The 15,532-nt window shown below is 34.2% G+C and overlaps 1 protein-coding gene across 1 annotated transcript in view; it reads right to left on the minus strand.

Moving 5' to 3' along the window:
• Positions 1–1,618: 1,618 nt before the first annotated feature.
• Positions 1,619–15,532, minus strand: part of LOC149807309 (G protein-coupled receptor 54-like) — a 60,125-nt gene continuing 46,211 nt past the window's right edge. Inside the window, exons 5-6 of the mRNA XM_089953765.1 lie at positions 7,341–7,466; positions 1,619–1,907 (exon numbers count right to left, since the gene is read on the minus strand). Of these exons, the coding sequence (XP_089809891.1) occupies positions 1,659–1,907; positions 7,341–7,466 (375 nt within the window). The 3' untranslated portion in view covers positions 1,619–1,658. The remainder of the gene's footprint in view (positions 1,908–7,340; positions 7,467–15,532) is intronic.

Consider the following 15,532-nt stretch of genomic DNA (forward strand, 5'->3'; position numbering starts at 1 on the left):
ATTTAAATTCAGATTTCCTGAAACTTGAACAAAGTTTTTTTTAAGCCGCAGGCCCTATTATTTATCCCGTTTAATATCTTTAATGTAAAATCCGGTAGCTTGCCGGTCTTACGGTCTTTACAGATCTCAATTTGGAAACATGAGCCAAATGTGGTTTTATATGTAACATAAGAATTGAAGAATTGAAACACTGCAGCATTACACATGTTTAATCTAAGTAGATGATAACTTTTAGGAGTACGTGTTTTTGTTATAGTCGCAGCAGAAACATGCCAATAACAGCTATTATGGAGGATGCAGTGCGATCTGACATGTTAGTTAGGGATGATATTTTTTCTCCAGAGGAAGTAGCCGTTATGCCGTATACTGTGGAATCTATTAGGGTAAACTGTAATTTGTATCAGCTTAAAGATATCAAGAAATACTGAGGATGAAACATTATAATATTTTCATAATTCTAAAGCCTGCTAACTGATACACTAATATCAATTGTGTTAAATGTGTTACAGCTTGAAATTAACCATCAATAACGAGGCCATTCTCGTTAAATAGCGATCTGAATTTTTTTCTTTTTAAATCCATAATTCCTTTAATTGGCTTTGATGTGCTCATCCACCCTTGCTACTGTTTTATATTTGGCTTTCATGTGTTAGTCTACTCTCACTTTTGTTCAATATATTACTTTGATGTACTCACCCAATTTTTAAGGCCAAAGCTCATCGATTTGCATGGATTGTGCTTTCCAGTACTTGTTAATGCGACTGATAGCTTCATCATAAAATCGGCAGAAATAGGTTCAAACATTTACAATAATTGTGTATTTTGTGAAATTAATGATCATTTCATATGAAAACGAAGAGTTTATTATATCGTGAACATTGTTGGGGTGGGATAATGTCGAAACATCGCAGAGCGGATGTATCCGACATATTTCAGAGCTCGACATCTTGAAATAAACGATTGTAATGGCCGTGAATTCATCTTTAAGGATTTTGATTCTTTCTTTGATTTATTTCTTAATTCAACTTAAATTATTTGACCATAGCAAGTTTTAGCCTTGTTCGGTAACAGTCGTTGACCCCAATATGGACTGTCACATAATCTCGGACCTCTGTAAACACCGATCTATTCCCATTTCTTCATCGTTTTCAGACTGGAATATGATTTTGATGAGAGCTACAATCACTATGCAAACAATTACATAACTAAATTTAACCAAGAGTTTTGTCCTGAACAACATGGACTTCTTGTCGTAGATTGTAAGAGGTGTACCCTATTATATTGGGTGACACTGAATGTCGGAAAGATAAATGTCAATCCACGATGCTTCAGATGAAAAAACAATGAGAGAGAGAGAGAGAGAGAGAGAGAGCAGATAAAGGACTGCCTAAATATTGAAACACAACCTTGCATAGCATACTGATGAAGATATTAAATAATTTCTTTATTTCACTTTAGTATCATAATGTAGCATATCCTATTAGTTCATAAATTAAAGTCTAAGCACAACAGACTCTTTGTAACGTTTTAATGTTTTTCCTTCAGACTTATGTGTGTCAACAACCTTAGATATTGATGTTAAATATCGGATGAATTTGATAAAGTAGACTGCCTTGATTCAAATACTGGGTGAATTTGATAAAGTAGACTACCTTCACTCAAACGTTGGATAAATTGGACAAAGTGGTTTGTCGGGTTTTAAACACAAGTCTGACTATAGCGCTTTTGTGAGATTCTGTAGGGTCAGTATGGGAGGATCTCGTGTTGTGATCCTGATCCAAAGAGCGACGGATTCCTTCATTTCGGGAAAATACGATGCTGAGACTCTTTCTAAAATTTCCCGACATAAAACAGTACACAAACGGGTTGATGCATGATTCTATATATGGTAGGCAATCGACGATGACCTGTAACAGAAATGATAAGCAATCTTACAGAAATACCAGGACTTTGACATCTGACCAAGAGAAGGACACAGTACACATTCAGTTTCAATTTGATTTAAATAGGGTACAAATCTTTTGATTAGGGTTAGGATTATCACAAAGACAAATCCAAACTACCAACAAAATGGATTATTCTGACTTACCTAATATATCAACAACATGTCAGTTACAATGAGAGCTGTCAGCGAATAAAGATACTTTTAAAAATTATCGATCAAAGTTAATCCAAAAAAAGAAGGTACTATGATGCTGAGGTCAGTGGGAATTATTAGAGTAATCTATAATCCGTGACGAATTTTCCCCTATTTTACGGTTAATTCCATTATTATTGGGATGATAGTTAGATGTCATTTAAAACATAAATCATAGTATTGGGACTCCATCCAACTGAAAATTTGATTTAAGAACTTTTGTTGTTGATAAATAGTGTCTTATTAAATAGAGATAATAGATTATGTCTCTCTGTAGCTCACTAATGTTGCACCACATACTTAATAACGTCGTATTTAACTGATTGTTTATTATCAAACTATTGTGAAAACGCTTCGCTCTATGGGGCTCTTGACGTACAGAATACACAGTTCACACCACACGATACGAAACGAATGATGAAATATAATTAATTTTTTTCAGATGAAAATGGAATCAAAATGTGAGAATCATTTACAATAAAGAATTGAATATCTGAAGTAAGTATCACTCTATAAGCATGTACATCTTCCATTAATGGAGAATGTTGATTGAAGTCAACTAGGAAGAATAATTAATTAGCTAATATTTGTCTGCAGAGAAATGAACAGAATGTAATGAAATTTTTTCGACACTTTTTAAATTCATAGTATATATATATATATATATATATATATATATATATATATATATATATATATATATATATATATATATCACATTGTGGAACATAATCAGATGCTAGAAGAAGCATGAACACGTTTTGTAAACTCAATTATATGAGGTTATTTCCATCTTCAGAACAGGACCTCACAGTAGAAATAATTTAATAATGCAGCCAAACGCGATTAGCATTCTATATAAAATAATTCTAGCTGATTGGTGTGGTATCCGACTACAGTAAATGGACTTCTACTGATTCAGATTTAACAGTTTCCCGTTCAAAATAGATATATAAATAGGGACAGAGTAGTACCTTATTGTATCCCTTTAAGTGCTAAATATCAAGGCCGTTTGGATTGATGCGCTCGCTTTTACAGATCGCTGACATATCAGCTTTGTCTGCGTAGGTTAGAGTCTCGGGCAGGGACAACTTGGATATGTGAGAAAGTTTGCCATTTGCTTATTCTTGGGCAATGGTTCTTCCTGAGGTTTTTCTAAGGTCTCCATCCACTGGATATACTTGCCGCCATGCTTAGCCTATCGTGTGTTGACCTATAGCGGTAGACCCACAACAAGAAAAACCAAATCGATCCGTACACGTGAGTGAACCATAATAAATATTTAGTATATAATTAACGATAATCTTTGGGTATTTGTCGAGAAGTAAATTTTATCTAATTACTCACATGGTGACCTGAACTTTATTTACTTTGTGAGTGATTTGGTAAAATGTAAGTTTTGATATATACCCAGGCATGCCTATAATTCCGATTGCGACGATTTCCGTGGTCACATCAGCAGATTCTATCAATAAATCATTTTATTTATAGTAGCACATAGTTTCCATAAATTAGTCCCACAGATAACACTGGAACACTTAGCCCCAACTTTGCTTGCCAAGGTTGACACATTTATCTTTATGTCACAAATATGCTTTACATGCTGTACATTTAATGTTCTTGATTCGCATGCATGTACATTTTCAAGAAAATTGTGTCCATTTTTAGTACGAACCGCTGCTCCTCTTTCAACGACTGTGACACTAACTGACAGCTGTTTCATTCTCCAAACAAAATGTCAGATGAAACAAGCAGTAATTAATGACGGTAGACTTGCTACCAAATCCCATTTAATTTGTTTGGCTACAGAGGTGAGTGTTGGAGAGTAAGATAGTATTTGACCTAAAAATAGGAGATTTTATCTGGGTGGTTGGTTATTGTTGGCGTAAGGACTTGATACAGAAAGGTTTTACCAAAACTAAATTGGAAAATAATTGGGAACGAAATCTAGACCCAAATTTACCATTATGTAAAACATTTCCAGATCAGTACCGCGTGACACTCTACAGACATGACATAAAATACAGTCAGTTTATAACAATTATAATTATTATATTATCCAAGCAATATGATCATAAAATGGAGGAGAGAAATTGGTCTGACTTATATCTATATTCTCTGATTCTACTAATTGATATATTTGATTACATACACTCCCGTAGCTGGTCTGTAAGATCTGCATCATTGACGTCATTATTTTGTTGCAAATGTTAGTGATTATCTATCAGGTGTCTAGATCAAGGGGAAATTAAAGCGTATGATCTCGTAAATTTGGACCTAAAGCCACATGCAACACTATTCCTTGTGGTAGATTTAAAGCTGCTGTCTATTTCAGAATGGAGTAACTTTTCTTCCATCTTGTTTTGTCCTTAGCCTGATCGTATTATAGTCTGTTTGCTTGTTAGTTCGTTTGTTTGCTTTAAGTAGCTGTGTTTATTTTCCAAACTAAATCACATTGGGAATTTAAAATGTTCTATAAAAAATATAATTAATTCCCACAAACAACTCTCAGATCTTTTTTCTGCAGGTGTTTTTGCTGTTGTCGTTTGTTTCTTTGTATTTTTAGTAACACAAGAACAAAATTAAATCTGATAGAGCCTTTTGATGCCAGCTTTTTCCAGCAGTATAATTGTTCTCTACATGGATCCGAATATGTTTTAGTATATCTTTTGTATAATATTATTATATAATATCAATGCAGATTCTGTTAATGTTTATGCGGAAAAGAACTCGAAATCATATTTAGTATTTTGATTTCCCTATTACCTTAAAAGGGGAACAATACGTTCGTTTATTGAATCTGAATCAAAGCTTTGATAACCTAAGCACAATGAAAATGTGTAATGCATATGGTGTAAGTTGGTGTTAATAAAATACGTGATGTTTGCGATAAGCTGGAAAGTCAAGTTTGTGATAACTTGTGGAAAATGTAACGCTGTAACTGAATGTAAACGTAGAGTAGTATTTAAGAAAAGTAGAGTCCCCATGAATTCGAAAAAAAATATTGCGTAGGTTCACTTCCATAAGGATTAGTATTAACAACATGACAAGATATAACAATTAAGAGGATCTAGTGGCTTGATATGGCATACTTTATTCAGTAGTTGACCTTTTACCAAGCAGGCTTAATTAGTGTTGTGAAGAACACAACCAATGCAAACTCCAAATAATTTTTCATTCACATTTTAGCTATTTTATAATAATTTGAAAATAAATTCAGATTTGTTTTCTTTTGACCTTTTTGGAAATTAAAATTTGAAAGTGTTTGTGAAGAAAACCCATTTTGGAATAGGGTTCTAGTATGCTAAAATTTGAATACTACACATTTAGATTAAATGGTGAGTATAGCTATTGAATATTTTCATGGCATAATTCAAATTACGCTCGAGGATACAAAACTGACGCATTTTCAGACACTTTAGGACGGTTATACTAGGAACTAGTAAGTTTATTTGCCCAAATATTTAATAATTTCAAATATGGTAATATATAAATGAATTTGAATCTTAAAATTTACAATAAATATGTTCTTGTTGGGGGAAATCAGTATCAGACAAAACAGAATTACCTTTAACTAAAACATATAATAATAATAATAATAATCATAATAATAATAATCATCATCTGTAAGAATATTACACGTAGTTTATACTAGAGTCCATGTGTATATGATCTCTAAAATCAATGAATTTGATCAAAGGTTTTCGCTGTTCTTGTCTGCTTTAAAAATTATCGATTTATTGTTAAATACATTATCTTACAGTGTGTAACAAATTAAGTGCATATAAACCGAATAGAGAACAAGTGTATCTAGTTCTGAAATATTTCTAAGTTTCATTAGTTTGCCCAGAGTTTACTCACGATAATAACTAACTAGATTTATTGATGCTATAAGTCTTCTAAACAACTCCTTAGAAAGGGTCACTAAAATGCTGACAAATCCAGGCATACCAATGCAAGATAACCTCATCAACATGAATTGAACTTGTTGATACATATTCCTATGATCTTGATGACACAAATCTAACTGCTAAGTTTCCTCAAGCAGGGATCAGAAACATGGTTCCTATAGTAACAAAACGTTCAGCAAATCAGACGAAAGATTAGTATTCATGGATCTCAGACATTATCGAGCTTATCTCAGGGTTTGATAATATAAACATACATTACAAGTTGGATCAACGTCCATCCGCAGTACAGCCTCGAAATTGTTTTCACCATCTGCCATTCCAGTGCAGATGTATCGCATTATTATGCGCAGATCTCACTCATCATGGGAATCTTCCGAGATTTTAATCATGATTAAAATTGGATCAGAAAACAACGGCGTGCAAGGTGGTTGCAACTCAACCAGTTATGCAATATCACCTCATTATTATACATGGATCGTGTTCTTTATCCACCTCTTCCGAGGTCGTTATGCTATAAGCAAACATCCAAAGTTTTATCAATATTTGATGAAAAATGAGATTATGAACGCCAGTATTACAAGTTAAATCGAAATCGTATAAAAATATATACTCCATAGTAGGAACAGGACATTGTTGACTGACGTCCATTGTAGCTAACGGATGTGCTATTCCTCTGTAGAAACTGTGTGTGTAATTGATGAAATCTGTTTCTATGATCTTATCTTTCTCATAAGAATGTTCTTTATTGTCTGCTATTAATGGTTCTACCCATATTATTGGAATGTACCACGAACTGGATACGGTTATTCATTTTACTTTCTCAGCTTAAAACTGAAAACTGATAATAATTTCTGGTCAATAGCTTCTTTTTTTAATATTAATCCATATATTATAACCCGTGCATTTGTCTACTTAATGTTAACATGCAACTATATTAACTGAATCACTCTTAGGCATTGAGTTCTAATACAGAATATTTAATCTTTCAGAAAGGTTATGACGCAAATTTGCAAAGTAGATTGAATATCGAGAGAATATTTCATATTGACTTGAAATCAGACATTTAATTGAATATCGAAAGATGAAAAATGCTACTTGAAAACAGATGAATAATCTAAAGTTTGGAGACAGATATAGCAAAGAAAGAATATAAAAATGTACTTGAAAACAGATGAATAATCTAAAGTTTGGAGACAGATATAGCAAAGAAAGAATATAAAAATGTACTTGAAAACAGGTGAATACTCTAGAAGTTGGAGACATTGTAGAAAAACAAAACAAAAACAATATACCTTAATAGCATACGCCTCCTTAGAATACAAAACCATCATTTCTAATCTCTGTAAAATCTTCAGGCAAAGTTTGGGTCCCCAGCAGAGAAGAAATATAAGTATTATTGCCATCAGAAACTTTATTACCTGCAAATAAACAAGGAAAGTACAGCAACAGCATTAAAATATTCTGGGTGATATCCGTTTTAATAAAAGTTCTTCAATTGCACGTTAGAATATTATGGAGTGCATTATACGGTGAATTTTTAGGAACACACATGCTTTAAATTTTTAGCGTGTATAATAATGAAACATTTTGCTTGTTTTTCACTTAGACATATTATAAGGACGGGTCACAAATCGTGAATTTAAAGCTGCATCAGATATTCTGATATAAAATAATTGTAAATTATTTATAACCGATCTGTCACTTACATGATTATGTAATCATAGATCCCTCATGTGAAAGGACTAATATATTTAGAAGACACTTCTTTACTGAGCAGTCCCTTTCTTATGCTTAATGCCGGTAAACAAAGAATGTTATTTATACCATAATGCAAGTTTTGTTTTTGTTGTTCGCTGACTATTGAGATAAATATGTCGCATATTTAATCTCATAGTGATGCTGCATTTGTTTCCATTTATTGAAAGATTTTATGTATATTACCTACGGTACAGAAATATCAGCTATCATGGGAATATTATGTGAGAGATTCGTCAACCATATAATCCTTTTGAATTTTGCCTCCAGTAGTTGGTTGCTTTACTAAATGAATCTCTAAGGAAGATGCTTATGGAACTCCGAAGACCATTACAAATTAATGAGTTCGAGAGATTGTAAGATGATTTACAGAGATCGTAGGTGACCTGGAGAAATCATAGGACGAGCTGGAGAAATTGTAGGGTGAGCTTAGGAAATTATAGGGCGAGCGGAAAGATTGTAGGTTGGGTTGGAGAGATTGTAGTGCGAGTTAGAGAGATCGTGGGGTGAGCTGGAGAGATGGTAGCGTGAGTTGCAGGAAGCGCGCTAAAGAGATCGTAGGCCGAACTGGAGTAGGCGAGTTGGAAGGTTGTAGACCGAGAGGTAGAGGCCGTAGGGTGAGCCATGAGGAGTTGTATTGTGAACTGGAGAGATCGTAAGGTGGGCTGAAAATGGCGAGCTTGAGAGGGTGAGTAGTATGCCGGGGCTAGAGAGGACGAGCTTGAGTAATCAGTAAATAGTCGCAGAATGAAAGGATTAATAATTCTATCTAGAAAGTGTAAATTAAAGTCCTAATGTTATCTAAACAATTGCCTTCACTGAACCGGGGTAAAATTCATTTCATATAAGTGTATTCAGATAGCATACAGAAGTGACCCAAACTGGTAGCAAACAGGAAAACAATATATAATCCGCGACAACCATATTTATTTCATATTGGTTTGCCCATAGCTAACATAACGGCTCTGTGTGTGTGTGTGTGTGTGTGTGTTTAATACGAATGCAGTATCACAGACTATGCTCCTTGCCTGCATTTCTTGCTTAAGGCAATCTTGTTTTAGACATTGTTTTTAGACTGGTACAGTATCTTTCAAAGCCTGATTAAATATAAAACAATGATCGGTAAGGATGAACAATGAATTGTAACTACTTGAAGTTTGTCTAACATATAAAATAAACTTTCAATTTCCATTGTTTATTTATCGGTACATTGTTTCTAAAAATTAAAATAGCGTAAATATACTTCGATGACTCGTTATCGCAATGAACATGGCTTTCGTGTAATGTTTTCTGTCTCGATTTTTGCAGGAAAATGGAACGTAATAAATTGATCTTTCTCCATGCATCATTCCGTTTTTTTTCCAGACATCGTAAGTGATTAATTTATTCGTTGCTCATGTTCCGCAAGTCGGGCTGCTTTTACGGGTGACATTATCTACATAGTGCCTTCCGAAGGTAACAAATCTACACAGCTACATCTGAAGGTGGCATGATTAGATTCAAACAAAAAATGGAAAATCTACTTTTTGGGGGTTGGGGTTCAGGTTGGGGGTCTGGTTGGGCGGGTGATTTATTATGGAGATCTGAGCTAGGCAACTATAGGGAAATTTGTTTTGCGGGGTGGGTGGAGGGAGGGCTGAAGAACTGTAGACGTTTTGAGAATTTAACATTATTGATGTCACTAATGGTTGAAAGGAACTTTAACATTACGTTTGGATAACTATGGATACTTGTAGTGAGTTCTATTCCAACCTCTTGCGTTGTCATTAATTTTTTTAAGTTTCAAATGTCGATTAGCACGGAGTGAGTCTAAAACCTTGAAAGATCCTAGATTTTCTTCGCTGGTACGCAAGCATCAATTGTGCTGGCAAAGCTCTCGCTGCTGTTCTAGATATTTCAGTGAAAAATTAATCAAGATGAAAGGGGTAAGCTATATCCTGAAATCTGCATAACATAAACATTCTCATTCCAAAAATTATGTATAGCTTAGTAAAGTTACCGTGCCGTAAAGTATGTGTGGCTTAGTAAAGTTACCGTACATAAATTGTTTACATTCCAAATACAATGTGACGCAATGATTTTCAAGACTTCCGACACCAGTTATTCACATTCCAAAAAGAATGTGCGGCCTATTGGTTTTCAAGTGCTCTTATACGAGTTGTCTACATTACAAACCTGTGTAGCATCTCCAAAACGAGAATGCTGCTTCACAACAACTCATGTAGCGAATGTGCAACGAGAATACGGTATTACCTGTTTTGGCAACAAATCTGAACTAATTAGATAGTGAGTGGTTGATCCGGCAAAACATTCAGGTAGAATCAGCTTCATGAACTCTATAAACGTTAGTTTGGATGGTGGTCCAATATTGAAATAATAAACAACATGTTCAGCCGCGTTCTGTATTATGAAATCTTTATCAATTGCTGCGTGATGCAGGTGGGCATGGATGTCATTCATGTTTTGACGCATCTATTACTTTAAATTGTTTAACCTTAGGATGTAGCAATAATGACAGATGACTGACGAAACAGTTTCTTTTGGGTTCATTAGTTCTTCCCGTGATTCTTCTACGAGAGCTAGCTTCTGCTTACTTAGGAAATGATTCATCAGCTTTAATGACAAGGAAGATCCTTAAAATTCTGTTGATGTATGTTGAGCATGCAAACAATTTGTAGTGTCACTATGTTCTCATCGTAATACTTTTTCACATTTCATCAATTTGTTTCCTATCTGCGTTGTATAAACGTTATCTTCTAACTCCTAAGTTGCAATCCAGTATCTCATCTAAAGTACCTCTTTGATTAAGGTTCCTACTTTGTAGTACAATTTTGGGAACAGTACTTCCATCATTGAATCAAAATTCTTTCGAGATTAAATTATAAGCGTCCTATATTGAAATTTTCTTATCCGTTTTCACTATAGTATCATCAACTTCATTTTTAATTTCATACTGTTGTATTTTTCGTGTTCTTATTGCTGTAGCAATAATTACCAATATTCTTCTTCCTCTTTATATGCAAAAGGAGTTCGCACAAAATGGAATTCCTCTACATTTTCATTGTGCTTGCTCTTGATATAAATTGTTAAATCCCCAATATCTCTTGACGTGTAAGAACAAATTGGACATAGTTTTGGCAAGCAAATATTGAAATGAGAGTACTTTTAGAAATCAAATAAACATGTACAAAGAATCAACAAATTTTAGTAAACAGATCTAAAAGTCTAGCAAACAAATGCCGCAGTTTTGGCTATCAAAATTCAAGGATTTTGCAAAATGTTAGAAAACAAGAATTAAGAACAGAGGCACTTTAGCGCAGAAATATTGACATTAAGCTCTTAAAAGTCAAATATGCGAGAAAGGAAGATTAAAGAATGAACATATTCTGGTTGGAGAATACCACAATTTTCAACGTTTGTTTTCTTAGAATGTTAGAATAGAAGAAATAAAATTTGATAAATTTTAGTACCAAATGTTGAAATTGATCAGAGTTAAAACATTTAAAAATATGAGAAAACCTGAACAAAGCAGCATCAAATTCTAGCTCATAACTGACTGCGGCACGTAACGTTGAAATTGTTGACATCTGAATATCAAAGATTTCCTAAAATGTTAGAAGGCATAAAGCAAGAATCACCATGACTCTGTAAATTTAGGAAATGTATCAAAAAGCAAAAATAAAAAGATATGATTTCTTTAATTTAATGCATAATTAAACGAGTAACTTCATCAGGAATCAGTATATTAAAGACTGAGTTTTAACCTGCACTTGGAACGATCAAATGGAATATTAAATAGCCTCTATTGTTTTTAGTGCGAAGGGAAAACTACGTGAAGAATGAAAAGGACTGAGGGAAAGATATGCAAGAGAACTAGAATACAGAGACCGAGAGAAAGACGTATTTTATATGGAGAAGTGTAAGATGTATAGAGAAACATGAAAGGCTAAAAGAGCCCAAAGTCAGAAGTTCATAAAGAAAAGCGGCTTCAAAAAATACAAGTTAGGAAAGTTACTTAATGAAAAGGTCAAATCGTATGAATTCACGTGAGGTAATGACAAGAGCAGTATTTGTGATTATATCGTGGTGAAAATGAATTTGCTAAGATTGAACAGAAAAGTTAAAATTTAATTCTGCAAAGGTGGATCTTAAGGTGAGAATTTCACAGCTATACGTTACGTCATTAACCGTTTACAACTAAACATTACAATGTTGCAGTATTCATGTGAAAGAAGGTTTACTGGATACAGAAATTCCCATATTTACTTTAATGTATTTGTGACCGGATATTTGCAGTACTTTACTTGGAACAGTAGCCTACAGAATATGCAAACAAATTTCATTTTGAATCGGGATTGCATCACATATTTATTTGGATAAACTTTTGTCAGTGTGGAGACCAGTTTGCTCCCACATTCTTTTGTGAACAGAGGTGAGTTTATTTACTTCTGCAAGTTAATATTTAAACCACATTAAACCACACTTGTATATAGGTTTGATTTCATGCCTTATGCTTACTGCACCATTCCCCCCCCCCCCGCTATGAACTGAGAAATACCCTTAGTTTTACTTGTTGTTGCTGCTCTTCACTTGGGATTTTAAACATTTATCATAGTAGGAATTCTTATACATGACATAACAAGCCACTGTTGCGGTGAAGTGGTCGTTTTTACGTCAGACGAGATAATTTTTCTCAATTCCTTTCGTGACTCAAATAGAAAAATGGCTGCCAAAATGTTAATTGCAAAACAAAATATTCCAGAAGGCCAATCCGTAAAGAGAATAGTGCACAATAATTTCATGGGCACATTTTGACCAATCAGAATCACAAAAAGTGATGTGTTCAGATGTTATATTATCAATAATTTTAAACTGCGCACATTATAGGCAACGTGTACCCACTATGTGATAAAATCGAAATAATGCCCAAAGAAGGTTCTCATAAGATATGAAAAACTGTAATTGTGAAATTCGATTCTTTATGCATAGTGAATTTGCGTGTTTTGGAAATAGCTTATAAATCAACATTAAGTGAGACTACTAGACTTTCCGACGAAAAACTTATCTGGATAGTAAGTAATATTTTTAATGAATTTCGAATGTCTGCGTATAAAATTACAAACTTAATCAGGTGATTTTGCACAACGCGCAAGTTTGAATAAATCAGGGGCAGAGATCGAGTTTTAGTGATTACGATGTGTTTCTCATGACAGGAAGGGGTGTAAGCATGATACCGCAAAAATGTGCAAAAGCTATTTTGATGTTGAAGATGGCGGGATGTCAGAGACTGCTAGAGCAATCAAAGACAAGGGGGAATGTGACAAAAAATCGAAATTTTCCATCATATGTCCACTCCCTAAAACATTTTTTCACTAGACTATGTCTGTCTCATGGCTTACCAGAGTTTTACTTCAGATGAGGAAATGAAAACGCAGTTAGATGGATAGAAGCAAATCGTCTACAAATACATGTGTCACAAGTTGTGGGGAAAATTTGCTGATGCTTCATGCATCATGTATAAACATAATTTCTTGTAGTTTATTCGTAGTTATGAGCATATGCGATAATGTCAATACGTATTATGAACGATTACGACTATAGACCCAATTCTGGACACAAGAAACTGCTTGTCTGTTGTTTAACCATTATGCAACGCAAAGACCGGTTCGCGGTTAAATTCAAAGAGATTCTTCAACCAGGTAGAGGCCTCTGTTTGTTTTGCAATTAGTCAGTGATGTCCCGACCGGTTTGGCCGAAAGTTCGGGCATTTGAGGACCGGAAACCCGGAGGAGTAACAAGTAAGTGTTAAATTATCCTAGGGCAGTTTTCAAAGAGACCAGACCGTATCCAATCCAAGCTGAAAGATTCAAATTTAGGGCGGAGTCTCAATAATCAATTTGTTCAGAATAAGAAATTTTCCCGCCAGTACAAGTGCGAACGTCTCCAAAAGTGGATGGTAGAGACGTTTGGAGGCATTAGACTTTACTCCGAGTTTGCACTCGTTAAACGGCTGGAGGAATTTTGGGGAAATTCTAGTCCAGATTTGCAAACAAGGCTTCTTGAGGAACATTTCCTGGTGGGTGTGAGAGGCGACACACGAGGATGAGAAAGTGGGAAGACACGTTGAAAGCACGTAGGAGGTTTATTGTGACGTCAGCATTTTGTGTGAGGTGCAGGCCGAGAGGAAACGTGGAAGAGAGTACCAGAAGTGTCATCAGGACGGACCAGGAAGTGCCAGGAGAAAACGTAGTCAAGGGTAACCGGAATTGCCAGAAGAGAAACAAGAGGCGGACAGATGAGTAACAGAGACAACACGGAATTGAAACACTCACTTAAGAATTAAGTTCATATAATGAAATAGTAATTGGTAACTGTGAATAGGTCATTGTTTGTATTTGTTCGGAAAATGTGGTTGAGAAATTGGTCGATTACATTGTTGAATACATTCCAAATACTTTACTAAATTTTTATACCTTTCTCTTTGAGTTATTTATACACCTAGACCGTCGGCAGTGCCGACTCGGGGCTCGGGGCTATTTAAATTGTGATTGTCCACTTTCTCTAGTGAAATAATACTGTAGGAGGCACTAGACAACTCGATTATACTAATACTGGGTACATTTTTGTAATGGATATATATATATATATATATATATATATATATATATATATATATATATATATATATATATATATATATATATATATATATATATATATATGGCTGCATGATTATTTCAGACACTACCACATATCACATGAGGAAGCTATGCCCGAAAAATATGCTCTAATCCTCTACGAAAAAAAGAATCCATTGAGAAAAGAAAACAATAATACTAACAGTGCTTAACTTGTAGGATACGTTGAAGATGTAACATAATATGTGATACATTAACGAAAGTTAAAATTACACGTGAAAGTGGAAGCAAAATTTACAAAAGTGAAGAGGCATTTCTTTCAATCAACAACCGTGGCCAAAGACAGACATCGAGCTCATCACTTCAACGAGACAAAAATCTATTAGTTAGTTTGAAACGGACTTCTTTAAATCGACGAAGTACACAGTGTTTATGAAATACAGAAATTAGGACAAGGACAACTGTGGAAATATGTGTTGATGAAAAAAGTGTGGAAAATTGCAACAGAGTTATTATTTGCAGAAAGAAGTATGACTGATAGGAATTTAGTCCTACTTAGTGTTAACAACAAAACGATCAAACCTAATAAATGTATATATGGTACATTTACAGTGACTGAGCTATCAAAATGGATAATGTACGGATTCTATAACAAACTGGAAACCAAATGCTGAGATTGAATAAGACTGCTTGCTGGTTGATTTACTATGCATTCCTGTGGAAATAAACAATTTTCATGATGAAATGAAAAAGAACATACAAGTTATACGATACAGTGGGAATCCCAAAGAGAACATCTATAAAATCTCTCGAATCAATTCCTGGCGTTTCCAAAATGAACGTTTATGCATACCAATAAGAACGCTTGCTGGTTAGCAAATCAAAATAGCAATTGTTCAAAAGTGATCATGATCATGTGAACTCTGCAAAGGCATTCATAAAAAATATTTTAAGAAAGACGTGATTAAAAAGAATCAAATCACACCGAGAACAATCAACAAATGACACTATTCATGTCATTCAATCAAGCTATGTATACTAACATTATTATCAAAGTGTCTGTCTTGCACTAATGTCATGTATTATTTAGT

This window comes from Sinohyriopsis cumingii, chromosome 1 (assembly GCF_028554795.1).
Source record: "Sinohyriopsis cumingii isolate HCF-2022 chromosome 1, ASM2855479v2, whole genome shotgun sequence".
Taxonomy (NCBI): domain Eukaryota; kingdom Metazoa; phylum Mollusca; class Bivalvia; order Unionida; family Unionidae; genus Sinohyriopsis; species Sinohyriopsis cumingii.